Consider the following 22,093-nt stretch of genomic DNA (forward strand, 5'->3'; position numbering starts at 1 on the left):
ATAAGAAAAAGATGAGAGAAAGAAACATGAAAGTGCGAGTATAAAAAAAATCCTGTTTCCGGATTGAGTTCCCACTCTTGTAATTACGTGGAACGAGCCGACCCTGGTTCCTTTCAGAACAGATGGTATTCACTTTGGTTCTCATAAGCACCACAAACAATCCTATGTTCCTCAGTCAGCTCCGCACGGGCCTGTGAGGATATATTTATTGTGCCAATCACAAGTATTTACCCGCCGCCATTAAGATCGTCTGCTGCCTTGATGACTGATAAAATGGGTGGTGGGAGAAACAAACCATTGGTGAGGAAGGATCATTAACTTTGTGACTCAATTCTGACACTAATTAGAAGGGGATATAACACTGAGAAAGTGAGGGGGGATATGGTTTACGTGGCAAGACAGACAGCTATGCCTCGTCTCCCATGTTTAAATGTCTATCATGGACTTGGGTGCTAGGTCAAGCACAACCAATCTGCCTGTCCAGTCTCTTTCTATTAAAATCTATACTCTGCTTCTGAAGAGCCAACTACTGACGTAAGCTGTAAGAAAACCCATTTCCAGCCAAATGTAAAGTGTTAAACACTTGACTATACATGTGTTATTTACAAGACCCAATGCGCATTAAACATGTTAGTCTGAATATCACACCACTTGATTTTAGCTTGCCAGTATGCAGTATGTATGTCATTACACTAACATATTATGGACAAGGAAGAATATTCAGAATTAGGCAGAGCCCTTTTGAAGTTGGCATGTTAAGTTACAAATTTGATATGATGTACATTTATCTTTCAAAAACTGGTCAAATTAACAACAAACTTTCAGTCATTACGCTTTCAGAATGTGGACTTATTTATGAACTCCTTAAATGTAGAACCAACAAGTGCTTCAATGCCTTTAAAAGCTGGGAAGTGGCTGCCTAGCTATCTGCTATTGATGGCCACCAGCAGTGCCGACTGCCAACTGAGGGTAGACGGTTTGCATTGATCATGAAGTAAGTAACAGCGGAGACTCCTTGTATTATCAGTCAACAAGGTTGCAGACAGACATGCATCCGCTTCTATTGTATTAACTGAACTTCTCCCCAATGTATCCCCATTTGTACATTTCTTAGGAAGTTGCCCGTTAAAGAAATGTGATCAAGATAAAGTACAGTACAGGTAAAGATGTCATCTTATCGACAGGCCTGTTTGCTTTTTAACAGTCCCGTTCTGTACTTTCTGTTAATTGCAGGGAGCAGATGTTTGCATGAATTAAATATTGTTGAGGATGAAGTAGAACAGCATGGTAGCGAGTGCAGCGCAACAGAGGAGCCCAATTTGTAATCATTTTTGGGGGGGAAAGGGGCAATAAACAACGACAACCTGAAGATGCGCTACACACTTAACAGTACACAGTTTTAAATAATAATTTGTCTGCAAAGCAATCCTCCTGGTAATGACCTATTGCATGGGTTGGTAACCCTGGTTCTGGAGTGCGCAGGAACTGAATGTTTTTGGTTTAACAGATCTGGAAGACCAGGTGTGTTGAATTTAGGCAATCCCTAAACTGATCAATTAGCTCAGTGTGCTGCCTGGTTGGAACAGAATCCTCCAGTACCTGCAGCACTCCAGGAACAGGGTCGCCTACCCCTGACCTATTCTCTAGGTGATGTTTTGTAGAAGACTCAGCGCCTCTTGTTGCATGTACAGTATAATCTATGGGAATGAGACTGAGAAAGTTTCACTTGGTGTGCCGTGCAATTAACATCCAGTGTCGTGTTGGTATAGCAGGGCAGAGAAACAAGATTTAACCTATTAAGGAAGCCCCCATGCTGAAGTGGTACATTATTGATAGGTGAGATGAGAGCATTTGTACTACAGTATTCACTCAGAAGTAAGAGTCTAGTCATTGGGACATGGCCATTAGCGGGAGTTGGCACAGTGTTTGTACAGGGCCACAGTCAGTCAAGACCAGGGTCAGTGAAAAATCAATGGTACTCTCCAGTCATTGTGACAGTCACCACACTCACTACTCCACAGAGTGCACTTACTCTCTCCACTTTATGGCAGACCACTGGCATGATATGGGGATTTGATTCGCTTAACACAGTTTAGCAGATTGGAAATGTCTCCCAAATGGAAAAATCCAATAGGCAGGTCTGTCACGTGGGTCCTAGAGAGGTATGGCTGACAAGGTGGTGGGACACAGAGCCTGGAGACACCAGGTGAGTTAAATTACCCAATGAAGCATGTGAATGGCTGACTTGCAATTCCAAACCATGGCATTGAGCATACTCAAACAAAGATCATGGGGCATTTAAGATACATGTTTTTTTTATTATTGTCAGTCTTAAATATGAACACACAATCTTCATAAAGAAAATACATATGAATCAACAATCTTACATTACAGGGAGTCAAATAGAATGTCATTTTCTCTTCACTTTGGAATCAACCAGAATTAAGGGATTACTGTGACCTATGCCGGGTGAATGACTTGACTGTACTGTATTGGAGTAGAGGGAATGTGTGTGTCATCAGAAAATTCAAATTCATTTGATCATGAGATTTGGTCATGCACCAACACAGAAATGTCCTTTTATAACAACTGAGACAAGCACATCCGTATGCCGCCAATGTCTACAACTTTGTCACTGCTATTTCCAAAGTCCCTATTCCAAAAGGAATTATTCCAAACTGCAATGCATACTCAACAAATGTCATGTCACAAACAGCACTATACTAAAGGGTAGGTGCAATATAAGCTCAATCAAAAACAATAGTTGGAAATAGGTTTCTGTGATGGTTATACCGTGGACTTCTCAGAAGCCCCAGCTGTTGCTTTCTGTACATATGTTTTGAAACAACTGCAAAAAAAATATTTAAAAAATAACACTTTTATTGAATCTACCCTTAGCATGGCCTTTAATTCATTGAGTCCACATAATGATATAGTTTCCGTCACTAGACGGAGGTTAACCCCAGATTTCCATATCTTTCAACAGGCATTGGGATCCGTATTGTCAGTAAAAATGTGTGATGCCATCACCACAGAGAAAACTTATTCAACCTTTATTTATCCCATGGAGGTCTGAAGACCTCTTTTACAAGGGTAATAATCATGTGGTATTTATTTCAAAAATGGTTTTGGGGTGCAAACCATTACGCTGATGTATTTTGCACCATGCATGACATGCATTAAAGTGATATTCCTAATCAGTGTAAAATCAATGCAGCTCTCACACAGACATCACACATTTGAAATGTGTGATAAATGCACCCAATTATCTGCTGTAATATGGCCTATTCTGATGGCAGCACCACAGGTTTGAACCATTAACATGTCAAATATTTCTTAACATCAAAATGTGTCCCTTTCTCCCCATTTGCGAATAAAATATTGAAGGCAGACTTCATTATATGTTATCATCGTACATGGCATGGTGACCTCCTGCTTCCAGACATCAACAACAGAAAACTACCAAAACGGACTGTTAATCTGTGCCCTCCCCTGAGGCATGCCCATTTAAGGAAGAACCAATAGTAACAGTCCTGGCAGATTAGATGTTGATTTCTGGGAGCAAGCAATAAATTGTCCCGCTGTGTATGATGATGATTTCACAACGTTGAGTCTACCTTTAAGACCTCTAAATTAGGATTTGTTTTTATACATCAGTCCCTTACAATCATCCTTTTAACCACTCGACTGGGGTTTCTCATTGTAAATTATTTGTTGTTCATGAGCTCCACAAGTGCACTGCCTGATAGATGTAACGTTAAAACCAACACAGGAACGAATCATTTCGGATCAGACCCCCCCCCCCCTGTCCATGCCATTGTATTCATTATGATCTAAAATACAAAAAATATCCCAGAATCAGCACTCCTACTCTGAGACACTTTGTGAATATGGGTCCAGATATTTTAATAAAGTTTAAAAAATGATCACAAGGAAGAGCAACTGCTGTGCAGTTTATAAACTGAGCCAAAGGGTTGATGGCATTGCACAGAAGAAAGCTGCAAAATTCTTGCATATTGATTTCACAGAGCATTGTGTGCTTTCCTGTTATACAAAAACAAATTGAGCATTGAGCAAACGTCTGTACTAGATGTTTTCTCTATAGAGTCAGACTAAGTGGATGTTGTGTTACATAGAAAGGTTACAGGAAGTATTGTTGTAGCTCCTGAGTGTGTCCTTGGTGACAAGGTCACAGAGGAGACAAATATATGCCTGATTTCAAATCAATCCAAACTCAGCCCTGATTATTTAACCCGGTATACAACACTAAATTATAATATATTAACGGACTGTATGTATATGTGCTCTATTGGGAGACAATATATGTAAAACATTTGCATTTCCAGTCAAAGTACATTTGCATGTACATTCCAGTACATTTACATGTACCAGTTCAACACAACCAAACAATTAATACTTATTGGTTATGAGAGGGTATTTTGTAACAACAACAAAAAAAGACAAACTAATGGCTGAGAGGTCTTTGGGCTCTTTTAGGGGCAAATCCTAACCTCCACTTCAGTCCAATTTCCACTAAGTCTCCCATTGACATCAATGCATCAAAGTGAAAATGTTACTTAAAGGGATACTTCAGGATTTTGGCAATGAAGCCCTTTATCTACTTCCCCAGAGTCAGATGAACTTGTGGATACCATTTTCTCTGTGAGCAGTTTAAAGGAAGTTGTTAACTATAGTTAGCACAATTGCTAACTAGTGTTAGTCCATGGTAACTGCTAGCATGCTAGTAGATCCCATAGACTTCTAGTCATTGCGCTAAGCTAGTTAGCATTGGATCGTGAAACTACCTCTAACTGCCTTCATACTGGATGCAGATTCATAAAAGTGGTATCTGTGAGTTCATCTTAAGTAGATAATGGGTTTCATTGCCAAAATCCCAAAGTATCCTTTCAAGTGCAAGTTATAATTTACCCTTAGAGTGATCCATAGAGTTGCTATTGGACACAATCTTACTCCTTAGCCTCTTTGTTACCAACACTGTTGAGATGGGAATACTTCAGAATTGACCTTAGTGTGCAAATGACCCATGTAAATGCATATAACTTAAAGTACCTTAAAGTAAAACCAGTTGTAGTGACATTAATAACATTTGTGAGAGATTACATTACTTGAAGTTAGATGTCCATACAAATGGAAATAACTTCCTTCCCATTCATAACTAGTTAAGTAATTCTTTACACCACCTTGTGTAGACTTGTGCCAGCTAAAAGGGAGGAAAAACAAGCTCTTTGCCTAAATAATCACAATTACAGCTTTGATATTGTATTTACCCCTTTCAAAATATGTGTTAAAATCCCCAAAATAGATAGAATAGCACAAACAACTGAAAATATCACAATTGACATTGCTGAGAAAATATAATTTCTTATTAACCATTGTTGTGGTTTGTCAATGTGTCAGAATCAGAAATTGGTTTAAATTATAATTACACCAACAACAAAAAACCTGATAACAGGCTTTTAGGTCCTAGAGTGATTTCAGTCCATCTGCTTCACTGCCTCTGAAATGTTTGTTTCATTCACCTCATACACTCAACTCTTGGGGATAAGAATCTTGGGGCTAAAGCGTCTATCATAGTCCAAAATGTGTACGCATACACACAGCAGTGTTCTGGAATATTGGCTTTCAAATTCTCAAGCTTTTTCTCCAACCGTTACCGCATTCAAATGAATAAAGGACGCGTACAGGAGCAACGTTGGTTGGGAATTGTTGGTAGGTGCGCTTTTGGGCTGTGCATCCCCCGCGGATGGTGTTCTCAGAGCCGCGTAGCTATTTCACAATGGGATGCCGGACTATTGCGTCTTAACGTCAATGGACTATGATTTACGCTTAAGACTCTTGGGGCTAAGATGACTATGTCACTCGGTAGAAACTGAAATAAATAAATGTAAATAACAGACAAACCACACCCAAAAAGAAACATTTGAGAATCATACCATAATGGGAGGGGAAACGAAAACAAATCAAAACCCAAAAATCCAATGTTGTTATGTCCTTAAAACTCCTAAAATTAACAAAGAAAAATGTGTATGTTACATAATACTTTTTAGAGGTTTGACATTATGTAATAGGGTAGCCCATGCACTCATGTGCATCACGTTTGTGGTTCCGGGTGAGAGAAAACACACAAACCACGCAACCTTGCCCCTCGGAAGCCAGAAAGCCTACTGCATCAAAACCTGAGCAGAAACTGAAGGATGGCCAGAAGTAGACAGGTGTAGGTGTGTACATGCGTCCCCATCGAGCCGCTGTTCCCGTCCTGCACTGCTCCGGGTCCTGTTGTGGCCAGGGGGGATGGCAGAGGAGAGGGAACAAAAGATTTGGATGAGTTTGTGGTGTTCAAGATTGGTTTAGCTGACTTGAACCTTCTGATCTGCAGATAACAAGTGATTCACTGCTCTAATACCTTCTCCCCGGCACTCCACAGAAAAGCAACAAATAGATTGCAGTAATTGACACAAGGCACATAATCAACTACACCCCGGGCCAAACGCCTGCTAGTGCCATTAGGTACCCACCTCAAAAGAGAACATTGTTATTCATCCCAGTTCTGTTTACTTATTATTCAGCATAGAGATGTCCAAGTTATCCCTGGCATAGCTAGGTTACCTAAGCTAGCTATGCTAATCAGGTCATTCCCAGACTACAGAATACTCAGATTCCTGCTGATGGAATGTTTAATTGGGGGCACTTTGGTGGCCACATAAGCATTGCTAAAGCATCTGTTCTCTTCCTCTCATCGCCAGCAAGCCCTGTTGACTTGAGCCCTTATCACCGCCGTTATTATCATCTTACTGTATGATATTATGAAACCTTGACCAACCAAGCCGGCTGCCCAGTTCAGCCTTAATTGTGGCTGGTTGTAAACAAGCTAATCAACTGAGGGAAGGGAGACAAGCAATAACCATTGATAGACAGTGGAGGAAAGAGCAGGACCAGGGCCTTTTTTTTCTTGGTTGGTAGGAGGTCTGTGAGTTTTTAATCTAAATTGAAGCATGATAGCAGAGGCTGGGCTAACGATGTGGGGCCTGGAGCAATAAGGGAGTTGAGTTGTAGGATGGTCCAATTAAAATGTCAAACCACTTACTTATTCACTAAAACAATCTTGTAAGTTTCAAAATATCCTATAGCATATAATGTATTCCTGTTAATTACAGTACATGTTTACCACAATAGCAGTTTAAAAAAATGGTTGTGATGGTGGTATTAGATCCACCACCATATTTTACTGTAGGGATGAGGTATTTCTACATATGCATAGATCTTTTGAAGACCAAACCCACCACTAGTGAGCGTGGCCAAGGAGATCAATTTTCATGTCATATGACCGTAGCACCGGTTCCAATCCAAGCGCCAATGCCGTTTAGCAAAGATTAGGCGGTGCTATGGCCAGACGACATGAAAATAGAGCTGTTATCCATGCACACCAATGATTTGGCCTTCGAAAGAACAATACATATGCAGGAAATACCTCCTTACTGTACAACATGGCGGTGGATCTTTGATCTTTTGGGGCTATTTTGCTTCCACTTGTCCTGGGACCCTTGTTAAGGTCAACAGCATAATTAACTTTACAAGTATATTTTAGCCAAAAACTTGGTTGCCTCTGCTAGGAGGCTGAAACTTGGCTGCAAGTAGATCTTTCAGCAAGACACCTTTCTTCTTTAGATATTTTTTTACTACTTGTTAATAAACAAAACCTCCCTGAGCAACTGTATTAGTTAAAATAATATATATATATATATTTTTTTTTTCTTTGTATTATTTATTTTATATTCTTCATTGCTCATTTTTATCAAAAGATCCAATAATTCCTCACCCTACTGTAAATAAATATTGGACCACATGGGGCATTATCGAGTGAGAGAGAGGGACGATATTATTACATGTTTTACTTTGAAGCCGAGTACCGTTAATACAATGACTTCTAATTTCCCTTGGATTTTCTTGGAGTTCACCAGGCTTTCTTTTGGGACATCTATCCAATTATGCTGCCACTGTAGATTATTTCTAAACCTGCATGTGGATAATTACAATAATAGTTCTGCTTTCCCCCCACAATCCAAATCAAAGCAATTAATACATCTCTGAAGAGGAGCCCCACAGTTAATGGATCCTGTTTCACTTACATTCCAATCATGTCTAATTAATACATCTCTGAAGAGGAGCCCCACAGTTAATGGATCCTGTTTCATTTACATTCCAATCATGTCTAATTAATACATCTCTGAAGAGGAGCCCCACAGTTAATGGATCCTGTTTCACTTACATTCCAATCATGTCTAATTAATACATCTCTGAAGAGGAGCCCCACAGTTAATGGATCCTGTTTCACTTACATTCCAATCATGTCTAATTAATACAAAAAATGATGATGCTGAGAACACATCAAATGTCAATATTCATTGCTAACACATTGCTAAGAGGTCAGTTATAGTCCTACACTATAGTAGTAACCTTTATTACAAGTATTCATTAATGACAAACTAGAGGGAAGGAAGAATTAGACATTAGAGATTTCTATATAGACACAAATCAACAACTAGATGGACAAATTGCATAACAAATTGTTACAACCGTTAAAACACACACATGATCCATCACAAATGATAGTTGTAGGACAGATAGATACTTACACAGCAGATGAAGCACATGCAAAATCAAAATAAAGCCATGCCACATGGCGAGCCGGTTAGGCGGTTGAAAAAAGAAGAACAAAACACGGTTAGAAAAACGTTTAAAAGCTCAGAGCTCTTCATTTACCATTTCCACGACGATTCCAGTGACATACTTTCTCCTTATCAGCCTGGGAGAATTCTCCCAGGAAATGTCACCTGTCAGATATACCTTTTATCTTCTTATCAATATTAAGAAATGGAATTGAAAGCTAATAACGTTATCATAAGAAGTCAGAACAGCCCAGTAACTCTCTGACAATCTCATTTCGTCAGGCTGAGCTTAAACACTATATAACCCCTTTCAGTGGCAGAAACATAGTCCTCCTGTCACCTCAGTATTAGCATTGTATGATACTCCAGTGATATTGGCATATAATCAGTTTGTTGTCGATGTGAAAATGGCAATGCTTATCATGCATTGTTAGAATGCTGTTAACGCATCAGAGAGTGGGTCGAAACACATGCTCATGCCGAATACCGGTACTAACCTTGTAATAGTGTTGAGCTAGTGGGTTCAATAACCTCTACACCAGAAAAACGGAACAGAACAGAGCAAAATATATAAAAACGAACAAAAGCAAACAGTCATAGACATTGCTGCCTTAATATGAACAACGTGAAAGTAAAGCTGGTGAATGACTTTTTAGCTTCGTGGGTGCAGTGTTAAAAGGCATACAGTGAGGTGGAAGATGTTGCTGTTAACCTAAATCATTATGATGTTGCATTAGATTAAGGCACAGATTACTAAATTGAGTATATGCAGTTATTCTTACATTAAATCAGCTTCAAACTGATGTTAAGCATGGAAATGTCCTCAGTTATTTATATCAAATAAATCACATAAAAAGGAATAAAAGTCCATTCAAAGTGAAATGAGAATCATGTCGAAATAACACAACATTTTCAGTACACTTTATGATAACAGGCATTAATACATTATTTCTAAACTATTAATAAATAAGTATTTCATTATTTGTATACATTCATAGTATACCTTTACAACAGGTCAAATACTTTATGAAGCATTTAGAGACATGTATCGTGGCCTTTTCGTGAAAGTTATTATAAAGTGTTACCAACATACAACATGTTCATTTTGTAGCACCTGGAACACATGGTAATTAATGTACTCACCATACAGGACAAAGCTTGTGTTGGAGCTGCCCAGTTTGTTAATGGCGATGCAAGTGTAGTTGCCGTAGTCGGCCTCAGAGACATTGAAGAAGGTCAACTTGGAGAGCTGCCCGGCATCTTCGATCTCCATGCCATCAAAACCATTGAAGATCCTTAAAGAGAGATGCACACCTCTGTAGTCAATGAATGAATAAAGGAATTTATTTAAGAATGTAATATACATAGTGTCTTTGGAAAGTATTCAGACCCCTTGACTTTAACCACATTTTGTTAGGTTACTCTTATTCTAAAATTCTAAAATTTATTCTAAAATATATATATTTTTAAATGTGCTTGATCTTGACACAGTACCCAATAATGACAAAGCGAAAACAGGTTATTGGAATTTTTGCAAATGTATAAAATGTAAAATGTACATAAATATTCAGACCTTTTACTCAGTACTTTGTTGAAGCACCTTTGGCATCGATTGCAGCCTCGAGTCATCTTGGATATGCCGCTACAAGCTTGGCACACCTATATTTGGGGAGTTTCTCCCATTCCTCTCTGCAAATCCTCTCAAGCTCTGTCAGGTTGGATGGGGAGCGTTGCTGCGCACCTATTTTCAGGTCTCTCCGGAGATGTTCGATCCGGTTCAAGTCCGGGCTCTGGCTGGGCCACTCAAGGACATTCAGAGACTTGTCCCAAAGCCACTCCTGCATTGTCTTGGCTGTGAGATTAGGGTTGTTGTCCTGTTGGTAGGTAAACCTTCTCCCCAGTCTGAGGTCCTGAGCGCTCTAGCGCAGGTTTTCATCAAGGATCTCTGTACTTTGCTCTGTTCATCTTTGCCTCGATCCTGACTAGTCTCCCAGTCCCTGCTGCTGATAAACATCCCCACATCATGATGCTGCCACCACCATGCTTCACCGTAGGGATGGTGTCAGGTTTCCTCCAGACGTGACGCTAGGCATTCAGGTCAAAGAGTTCAATCTTGGTTTCATCAGACCAGAGAATCTGGTTTCTCATGGTCTGAGAGTCTTTAGGTGGCTTTTGGCAAACTCCAAGCGGGCTGTCATGTGCTTTTTACTGAGTGGCTTCCGTCTGGCCACTCTACCATAAAAGCCTGATTAGTGGAGTGCTGCAGAGATGGTTGTCCTTCTGGAAGGTTCTCCCATCTCCACAGAGGAACTCTAGAGCTCTGTCAGAGTAACCAATCAAGTTGTATAAACATCTCAAGGATGATCAATGGAAAGTCTCAATTTCGAGTCTCAAATCAAAGGGTCTGAATACTTAAAAAAAAATATGTTTTCGCTTTGTCATTATTGGGTATTGTGCGTAGTTTGCTGATGATTTTATTTCATTTAATCCATTTTAGAATAAGGCTGTAACGTAAACAAAATGTGAAAAAAAATAAGCAGTCTGAATACTGAAGGCACAGTATACACTGAGTGTACAAAAAAATAGGAACACCGGCTCTTTCCATGAAATTGACCTACCAGGTGAATCCAGGTGAAAGCTATAATCGCTTATAGATGTCACTTGTTAAATCTACTTCAATCAGTGTAGATGAAGGGAAAGAGACAGGTTAATGAAGGATTTAAGCCTTGAAACAAGTGAGACATGGATTGTGTATGTGTGGCAGTAAGCCGTTGAATGGGCAAGACAGTGCCTTTGAACGGTGTATGATAGTAGATGCCGGGAGTGTCAAGAAATGTAATGCTGCTGGGTTTTTCACGCTCAACAGTTTCCCAAGTGTATCAACAATGGTCCATTACCCAAACAACATCTAGTCTTGTTGACTCAATGCCCCAATGAATTGAGGCTGTTCTGAGGGCAAAAGGGGTGCAACTCAATGTTAGGAAGGTGTTCCTAATGTTTTGTACACTCATTGTAGAGCTGCCTCAGCCATGTGAGTACAACAATGCACACAACTCTTGTGTTACTCACAACCTCCTTGTATGGAAACCTACTGCAGCTAGAGGTTTGGGGAAGTCTGAGATGACCACCACGACATCTACATTTTATGTCATTGTTATCTTAACTATATGTTATAATTTATTGCAATTTCCAAGCAGGTTCAATGGCAGGGGAAATGACAGTGTCTTGACCATGTACAATGGTAAGATGTGTAATACAAAATGATATGGACGTTAGGCTTTGGGTCTCTAACCATAGGGACGGACATTCTACAAGTGTACTCTCTCGCTCTCTCACCTTTGAAAATGCTGATGATCTAATGACCTTGAAAATCTACTTCCAAGAAAATCAAAAAGCCTGGAAAAAGCAGCAATTCAACATGTTTGCAAACATGCACAACGGGTTACCTTCTGTCGTCTCGGTACCACTCGAAGTCTGCCTCGGGTACTGCATCCGCCTCGCACTCCAGCACCCCTCTCTGGCCAAGGGTCACGCCAACGTCTCTGCCCTCTGACACACTGGGGGCATCTACGGGCACACGAGGGCACTCATGGGATCAGTGTTCCAGAGACGGGGTCAAAGTATCACGCAAGGGTCATGTGTAAATAGCAGAGCGAGGATTTGGTCCATCCAGAAAGGATGTTCCTCTATCTGAACAGCTGTAATCAAGTTGAAAGCCATTCTTCTTTGGAGAACCAATTTGTAAATGCAGAGGGGTTTAATTTAACTGGTACTTCAGAGCACAGTTAATGTTGTAATGATTACAAGGGGAGTATAATAAGATCAACGATTCCTGTCTTTTAAAAATACATTAAAATGACCAATTTATGGCAACATGCATCAAATACCTTTACCCATAGACAGCCAATAAGGCATGATGTATAGCAAGCACAAATTCTTATATATATTTTTTCTTTCACAAACTGTTTTTCTGGTGAAGTGTAAAAACAATAAAGCTAAACCCAAATCAAAACTGATTTCACGTAAATGGAACCCTACAAGTTTTTCTGGAGAACTGGAACAAAGTTAAGATTAACCCAAACTGAGCTTCATCCATTCATCTATATTAAATTATTGGTCATGAGACCATTGACTCAGAGAAACTGGAAGGGAATGGAATGCCTATTGCACATTGTAGCAAATGGAAAACATTTTGCAACAAAAACAAGTCTCTCTTATTGGACAAGTTCAGTGTTAGTCCCTCCCCAATTTGGCCCATTTACTTCCGTTTCATTCCTAGTAAAATACATGCCAGGACTGGGTTGACATTGAACTCACAGTTGACTGTGATCTCCACGGTCTGGACATCTGTGGCGATGTCGTTGACGGCGGTGCACTCGTAGGTCCCCGCTCTCTGTCTGGAGATACTGGGGATGTCCAGGTACTCGTCCTCCGATGCCAGGTCACCTGTGGAGGTTTTATTTTTTATTTCACCTTTATATAACCAGGTAGGCTAGTTGAGAACAAGTTATCGTTTACAACTGCGACCTGGCCAAGTTAAAGCAAAGAAGTGCGACACATACAACAACACAGAGTGACACATGGAATAAATACAGTCAAACATACAGTCAATAATGCAGTAGAAAAAAGTCTATATACAGTGTGTGCAAACGAGGTAGGATAAGGGAGGTAAGGCAATAAATAGGCCATGTAAATAGGCCAGTAATAGGCCAGTAATTAGGCCAGTAATTACAATATAGCAATTAAACACTGGAATGGTAGATGTGCAGATGATGAATGTGCAAGTAGAGATACTGGGGTGCAAAGGAGCAAGATAAATAAATAAATACAGTATGGGGATGAGGTAGTTGGATGGGCTATTTACAGATAGGCTATGTACAGGTGCAATGATCTGTGAGCTGCTCTGACAGCTGGTGCTTAAAGCCAGTGAGGGAGATATGAGTCTCCAGCTTCAGTGATATTTGCAGATTGTTCCAGTCATTGGCAGCAGAGAACCGGAAGGAAAGGCGGCCAAAGTATGAATTGGCTTTGGGGGTGACCAGTGAGATATACCTGCTGGAGCGCGTGCTACGGTTGGGTGCTGCTATGATGACCAGTGAGCTGAGAAGGCGGGGCTTTACCTAGCAGAGGCTTGTAGATGACCTGGAGCCAGTAGGTTTGGCGACGAGTATGAAGCGAGGGCCAGCCAACGAGAGCGTACAGGTCGCAGTGGTGGGTAGTATATGGGTCTTTGGTGACTAAACGGATGGCACTGTGATAGACTGCATCCAATTTGTTGAGTAGATTGTTGGAGGCTATTTTGTAAATGACATTGCCGAAGTCGAGGATCGGTAGGATGGTCAGTTTTTCGAGGGTATGTTTGGCAGCATGAGTGAAGGATGCTTTGTTGCGAAATAGGAAGCCGATTCTAGATTTAATTTTGGATTGGAGATGCTTAATGTGAGTCTGGAAGGAGAGTTTAGGGTCTAACCAGACACCTAGGTATTTGTAGTTGTCCACATATTCTAAGTCTGAACCGTCCAGAGTAGTGATGCTGGACGGGCGGACGGGTGCAGGCAGTGATCGCTTGCAAAGCATGCATTTAGTTTTACTTGCATTTAAGAGCAGTTGGAGGCCACGGAAGGAGAGTTGTATGGCATTGAATCTCATCTGGAGGTTAGTTAACACAGCGTCCAACGAAGGGCCAGAGGTATACAGAATGGTGTTGTCTGTGTAGAGGTGGATCAGAGAATCACCGGCAGCAAGAGCGACATCATTGATGTATACAGAGAAGAGAGTTGGCTCGAGAATTGAACCCTGTGGCACCCCCATAGAGACTGCCAGAGGTCTGGACAACGGGCCCTCCGATTTGACACACTGAACTCTATCTGAGAAGTAGTTGGTGAACTAGGCGAGGCAATCATTTGAGAAACCAAGGCTGTTGAGTCTGCGGATAAGAATGTGGTGATTGACAGAGTCAAAAGCCTTGGCCAGGTCAATGAATACGGCTGCACAGTAATGTGTCTTACCGATGGCGATTTTGATATCTTTTAGGACCTTGAGCGTGGCTGAGGTACACCCATGACCAGCTCTGAAACCAGATTGCACAGCGGAGAAGGTACGGTGGGATTTGAAATGGTCGAAGGCCTTAGAAAGGCAGGGTAGGATAGAAATAGGTCTGTAGCAGTATAGGTCTAGATTGTCTCCCCCTTTGAAGAGGGGGATGACTGCGGCAGCTTTCCAATCTTTGGGAATCTCAGACGATACGAGAGGTTGAACAGGGGGTTGTTGCAACATTGGGGTTGCAACAATTTCAGCAGATAATTTTAGAAAGAGAGGGTCCAGATTGTCTAGCCCCGGGTGATTTGTAGGGGCCCAGATTTTGCAGCTCTTTCAGAACATCAGCTATCTGGATTTGGGTGAAGGAGAAATGGGGAGGCTTGGGCGAGTTGCTGTGGGGGTGCGGAGCTGTTGACTGGGGCAGGGGTAGCCAGGTGGAAAGCATGGCCAGCCGTAGAAAAATGCTGTTTGAAATTCTCAATTATAGTGGATTTATCGGTGGTGACAGTGTTTCCTAGCCTCAGTGCAGTGGGCAGCTGGGAGGAGGTGTTCTTATTCTCCATGGCCTTTAGTGTCCCATAACTTTTTTGAGTTTGTGCTACAGGATGCAAATTTCTGCTTAAACGCTAGCCTTAGCTTTCCTAACTGCCTGTGTATATTGGTTCCTAACTTCCCTGAAAAATTGCATATCACGGTGGCTATTCGATGCTAATGCAGAACGCCACAGGATGTTTTTGTGCTGGTCAAGGGCAGTCAGGTCTGGAGAGAACCAAGGGTATATCTGTTCCTGGTTCTACATTTTTTGAATGGGGCTTGCTTATTAAAGATGGTGAGGAAGGCACTTTTAAAGAATAACCAGGCATCCTCTACTGACGGGATGAGGTCAATATCATTCCAGGATACCCGAGCCAGGTCGATTAGAAAGTGTTTTAGGGAGCGTTTGACAGTGATGAGGGGTGGTCGTTTGACCGCAGACCCATTACGAATACAGGCATTGAGGCAGTGATTGCTGACATCTTGGTTGAAAACAGCAGAGGTGTATTTGGAGGGCAAGTTGGTTAGGATGATATCTATGAGGGTGCCCGTGTTTATGGATTTGGGGGTGGGTTCATTGATAATTTGTGTGAGATTTGGGGCATCAAGCTTAGTCTGTAGGAATGCTGGGGTGTAAAGCAGGTCCCAGTTTAGGTCACCTAGCCGCACAAGTTCTGAAGATAGATGTGGGGCAATCAATTCACATATGATGTCCAGGGCACAGCTGGGGGCAGAGGGTGGTCTATAGCAAGCGGCATTGGTGAGAGACTTGTTTCTGGAAAGGTGTCTTTTTAAAAGTAGAAGCTTGAATTGTTTGGAACAGGCCTGGATAGTAAGACAGAACTCTGCAAGCTAACACCGTCCCCTTTGGCAGTTCTTGTCTGAAAATGTTATCGTTAGGGATGGAAATGTCAGTGTTTTTGGTGGTCTTCCTAAGCCAGGATTCAGACACGGCTAGGACATCGGGGTTGACAAGCGTATGCTAAAGCAGTGAATAAAACAAACTTAGGGAGGAGGCTTCTAATGTTAACATGCATGAAACCAAGGCTTTTACGCTCACAGAAGTCAAGCTAGGCACTGCAGGGCCTGGATTAACCTCTACATCACCAGAGGAACAGAGGAGGAGTAGGATAAGGGTACGGCTAAAGGCTGTAAGAACTGGTCGTGTAGTACATTCGGAACAGAGAGTAAAAGGAGCAGGTTTCTGGGCGCAATAGAATAGATTCAAGGCATAATGTACAGACAAATGTATGGTAGGATATGAGTACATTGGAGGTAAACCTAGGCATTGAGTAATAGGAGATATTGTCTCTAGAGACGTTTAAACCAGGTGATGTCACCGCATATGTGGAAGGTGGAACTAAATGGTTGGTTAAGGCATATTGAGCAGGGCTAGAGGCTCTACAGTGAATTAAGACAATAATCACTAACCAGGACAGTAATGGACAAGGCATATTGATATTAGGGAGAGGCATGTGTAGCCAAGTGATCATAGGGGTCCAGTGAGTGGTTGGGCTGGCTGGAGACACGGCGATTCAGACAGCTAGCAGTATGGTCTTAGAGGTACGTCGCGATGGAGGAAAGTCTGTTTTATCCTCCTCGTGCGGTGACGTCGATAGACCGGTCGTGATAGATTAGTAGGGTTCCGAGTAGCAGAGGGGTCCAAGTCCAATTGGCAAAATAAGTATAGTGGCCCAAGAAATTGGCAGATGGATCTATTCAGCTAACAGTCCAATATGCTTTAGACAGCTAGTGGGCCCTGGCTAGCAGGCTCGCAGATGGTTATTCAGGGGACGTTACGATGGAGGGGCCTGTTGGGAAAAAAACCTCGGGCAGATTACGTCGGTAGTTCAGTCGTGATGGATAAGCAGGGCTTCGTTGAGTAAAAGGGGCCTAGGCCAATTGGCAAAATAGGTATAGTGGCCCGAGAAATTGGCCGTTGGGCCTATTAGCTAACAGTCCGATATGCTCTAGACAGCTAGCAGGTCGTGGCTAGCAGATGGGCATTCAGGAGACGTCGCGACGTAGGAGCCAGTTGAGTACCCCCTCGAGCAGATTATGGCGGTAATCCAGTTGTGAAGGATCGGTGGGGTTCCGTGCCCCGTACCGGTAGTTGAAGGGGTCCGGGTAATGTAGCCCAGGAGTGGCTGATGGGCCTCTTCAGCTAGCCGGGAGATGGGCCTAGCATGGGCTAGCTCCAGGCTAATTGGTGCTTGCTTCGGGACAGAGACGTTAGCCAGGAATAGTCACTCGGATTGCAGCTAGCTAGCTGCGATGATCCAGGTGAAAAGATTCAGAGCTTGCGGTAGGAATCCAGGGATATGGAGAGAAAATAGGTCTGGTATGCTCTGGTTTGAATCGCTTTGTACAATCTGGCAAGAGCTTTCCGAGCTAAAGGTTAGCTCGGTGAGGGAGCTTCAGAGATTTTTGCAATTCGTTCCAGTCATTGGCCCCAGAGAACTGGAAGGAAAGACGACCAAAGGAGGAATTAGCAGTGGAAACACATTTATGCGCAAATATTGATACAGTATAACAACCATCAAATTGAAGTAAACTTGGGAGTCACACGATGACATGGTGTGTGGTCCTCCAACTACGACTTGGGAAATCATGCAGTTTATTAGGCTACAGACTAAATAAGTTATAATGAACTTCACAGGGTGGTGAAAGTGCATGGTGATCTTGATGCTCCTATCCAATAAATATTGAGGGGCCACTCTAGGCAAAAAGCTCGCATATACAGTGCGGATAGGTTGTGTTGTGTAGGCAAGTCTACATGATGAAATTATTATGGATAAGATCAAGAATATTTTTATTTGTCAAATGGCAGTCAAGCATCAATCATCATGTCACCAGAATAAGTGCCAATACCAGAGTAGGCACATTTAACGCAACAGTTTTTGTTGAAAATGCAATGGAAACACATTGAACTTTATATTTTTATTCGGTAGATAAAAACTTAAGCAAAAAAAGTACATTTTGTGTGCACTACGTCATCACACTGATTTCTATCTGTAACAAGTTAGTTTAATGGAAACACCACTGGTGGGAACATTGGCATATTTACTTTATGCTGATTTTGGATATTTGAATGAAAATCTGTCGCCAATTGGATGGAAACCTAGCTATTGGCTACATCAGAAAGAAGTGATGTTATTCTAAGTCAAGCTCAACTGCAAGCTCCCACGACTCCAAGCAACAATAATTCATGAACTGATTTACTAGCCAGCTGCCAATTAACCCTTTTTTGTTTCAGGATTCTGACCGAAGGAAAGGTTGAAGTCTGAATCAATTGGAGATGAACCCAGAACATGCACAAATCAGCAGTGTACAGCAAAGATTTAAAAAAAAAATCTAGATCAATCATTTAATAAGCTGACATATGTACATCATATGTTAGAAACAATGAAAATACTTTTCCATGTTTATCTGTCATTTGTTTCAGGGAATTGAAGGGTGGGGGAATAACTAATGTCTTCAACTGATATTGTCTGTCTTGTGGAAAACTGAAAATGTATAGATAAAAAAATATTATTATATATACAGTGCCTTTGGAAAGTATTCAGACCCCTTGACTTTTTCCACATTTTTACGTTACAGCCTTATTCTAAAATTGATTAAATAAAACATCTACACGCAATAGCCCATAATAAAGATGCAAAAACAGTTGTTTTGCAAATGTAGAAAAAAAATGAAATACCTTATTTCAGTATTCAGACCCTTTGGTATGAGACTTGAAATTGAGCTCAGCTGCATCCTGTTTCCATTGATCATGTCACGCCTGCTCCCACTCTTCCCCCCTGGCACTCAAGGGCACCAGGCTCCCCAGCATTGCGCACTCCTGCCATCATCATTACGCACACCTGCCATCATCATTACGCACACCTGCCTTCCCCCGTCACGCGCATCAGCGATTAGTGGACTCACCTGGACTCAATTATCTCTGTCATTACCTTCCCTATATCTGTCTGGTTTCCCGCTCTGTTCCCTGCTTCTGCATTGATTGTCCTTGTTTACCCGTGTGCTGACTCTTTTCCTGTCACGTTACCTGTCTGTTCCTCATTAAATTTTCAACTTCCCGTACCTGCTTCTCCTCCCCGGCGTCAGTCCTTACAGATCATCCTTGAGATGTTTCTACAACAATTGGAGTCCAATTGATTGGACATGATTTGGAAAGGAACACACCTGCCTATATAACATTGACAGTGCATGTCTGAGCAAAAACCAAGCCATGAGGTCAATGGAATCTTCCGTAGAGCTCCGAAACACAATTGTGTAGAGGCACAGATCTGGGGAAGGGTCCCAACATGTTTCTATAGCATTGAAGGATCCCCAAGAACACAGTGGCCTCCATCATTCTTAAATTGAAAAGGTTTTGAACCACCAAGATTTGACTCTTCCTAGAGCTGGCCAACCGACCAAACTGAGCAATCGAGGGAGAAGGGTCATGGTAAGGGATGTGACCAAGATCCCGATGGTCACTCTGACAGAGCTCTAGAATTCCTCTGTGGAGATGGGAGAACCTTCCAGAAGGACAACCATCTCTGCAGCACTTCACCAATCAGGCCTTTATGGTAGAGTGGCCAGACAGAAGCCACTCCTCAGTAAAAGCCACATGACAGCCTGCTTGGTTTGACCATGAGAAACAAGACTCTTTGGCCTGAAGGCCAAGTGTCACGTCTGGAGGAAACCTGGCACCATCCCTACATGGTGGTGGCAGCAGCACCATGCTGTGGGGATGTTTTTCAGCGGCAGGGACTGGGAGACTAGTCAGGATCGAGGGAAAGATGAACGAAGCAATGTACAGAGAGATCCTTGATGAAAACCTGCTCCAGAGCGTTTAGGATGTCAGACTAGGGCAAAGGTTTACCTTCCAACAAGACACCGACCCTAAGCACATAGCCAAGACAATGCAGGAGTTGTTCCGGACAAGACTCTGAATGTCCTTGAGTGGCCCAGTCAGAGCCCGATCGAACATCTCTAGAGAGACCTGAAAATAGCTCTGCAGCAATGTTCCCCATCCAATCTGGCAAAGCTTGAGAGATATGCAGAGAAGAATGGGAGACAATCCACAAATACAGTTGTGCTAAGCTTGTAGCATCATACCCAAGAAGACTATAGGCTGTACTTGCTGAGTAAAGGGTCTGAATACTTGTGATAGTTCAGTTTTTATTTTTATTTTATAAAATGTTTTAAAAAATAATCTAAAAACCTGTTTTTGCTTAGTCATTATGGGATATTGTGTTTAGATTAATAAGAGAGAAAAAAACAATTGAATACATTTTAGCATAAGGCTGTAACGTAACAAAATGTGGAAAAGTCAAGGAGTCTGAATATTTCTGTTGTATTCCTCACTCTATCCTTTCCTTAAACACATTGACTCAAAACTTAAAACTGCCTCCACACTCATCACCATTCTGTAAACTGACATTTTGTTGTGGAAAACATGACTAATTGATTAGCGTAGCTGCCTTTGTAGTTCCACTTTAGCCATCACTGCTCTGCTCTCAGTATTCACGTTTCTGTTCACCTCACTGTCACATCAATAAAGCAAATCATACAATGTTTCAGTTAAGCTTGAGGGAGAAGGCTTATTCCTTCATGCACAGAACTTAACGTCAAGTACAAAGGACGTACTTGATGTCGAAAAAGATCTTTTAAAAAAATAACACTAGGAAAAATCTCCCCAGGTATTGTGGGTGACAGTAATGGCATGCACATGTATTCACTTTGCTGAGTTTGAACAGACATGTGACTCCCACCTGGTAGGAGCCATTAACAAAAGCAGTCATGGATGATCTCGGATCACCTGACGAGGGTGTCAGGAGAACCCTCGGAACGCACAGGTGTCAAACAGACCCCACAACGCACAGGTGCCCAGAAAGCCTCGTCCTTCTCTCACTTTTTTTCTAGTCTTTCTTGTTTCTCCTGTGCCCCGCTCACTATCTAGTGTCTCTCTACCTCATCCCGCTTTCTCTCGCTGTCTTTCGTCATTCTCGTTAGCCTCTCGCTCTGTTAACTCTTTTAACACTACTGCAACGTCAAATTCAGACTGCATCATGGAGCTAAGTATCTGTTTCATAAAAAAACGCATTTGGAGCACTAGAGCTCATATGTGCAGTCGTTTGAAAAAAGTTGATTGTTTTATTGACGCAAATACTCAACAAATGTTCTTAGGCATGTTATGTAGCCTGCCTAGCAATTAGCGGTTTAAGTCTTGACTGTGGCTTTCCCTTATATCTTTCTGTTCAGACACTCAGAAATGTCAAACTAACTTGCATGTCTGTATATGTGTACCACGCTGTTTATAAAGCAATCTGAATCCATACCATGCTTTCAGGGGGAGTGTACATGAACAATATGCCCTCTAGCAGGCTGGGTATCTGTCAACAGAATGATGGCAGATTATCCAGACTGTGTCCTGGCTGACCATTAACTGAGGGGTCAGAGAGGACACAAATTGTGTTCGTGTTCAACTCTTGTACACTGTACAGGCAACACTAAACACATACTTCAAGTCTCTATATGTAAAAGGGGTCAACAAGGAGTTACCATAACCAACAAAGCAATTTGCAGAGAAAAGACCAGCGTGAGTAAATCTAACACACTTTAAAGTGTCTAGGTTAAGTATGGCTTTTTACAGTACAACCCAGGCCGTTTGTAGGGCCCATGATTGCCAAGATGGAGGTGTTTATATAAAATCAATAGTTCCCAGCTCATTTTATGGCTGCCGTAAAATGTGTGTCGTTGGGGGAAAGTAGCTAGCAAATCCCACCTCGGCTGGGGGCCCTAGCATGGCCATGGCCTCACTCATTACCGATACGGGCCTGTGT

The 22,093-nt window shown here is 41.9% G+C and overlaps 1 protein-coding gene across 4 annotated transcripts in view; it reads right to left on the reverse strand.

Annotated features, from left to right (window-relative positions):
- Positions 1-2,297: 2,297 nt before the first annotated feature.
- The window catches only part of ntm (neurotrimin), a 433,502-nt gene continuing 413,706 nt past the window's right edge, over positions 2,298-22,093 (reverse strand). For 2 of the 4 annotated variants that reach the window (XM_024393760.2, XM_024393759.2), the window contains 5 exons: positions 13,005-13,133; positions 12,134-12,254; positions 9,831-9,982; positions 9,185-9,220; positions 2,298-6,294 (listed from right to left, as the gene is read on the reverse strand). In XM_024393760.2, coding sequence (XP_024249528.1) covers positions 6,191-6,294; positions 9,185-9,220; positions 9,831-9,982; positions 12,134-12,254; positions 13,005-13,133 — 542 coding nt within the window. In that variant the 3' untranslated portion in view covers positions 2,298-6,190. The remainder of the gene's footprint in view (positions 6,295-9,184; positions 9,221-9,830; positions 9,983-12,133; positions 12,255-13,004; positions 13,134-22,093) is intronic. The other 2 variants (XM_024393763.2, XM_024393762.2) reach the window with 2 other exon arrangements.

Source organism: Oncorhynchus tshawytscha, linkage group LG30, assembly GCF_018296145.1.
Source record: "Oncorhynchus tshawytscha isolate Ot180627B linkage group LG30, Otsh_v2.0, whole genome shotgun sequence".
Classification (NCBI taxonomy): Eukaryota; Metazoa; Chordata; class Actinopteri; order Salmoniformes; family Salmonidae; genus Oncorhynchus; species Oncorhynchus tshawytscha.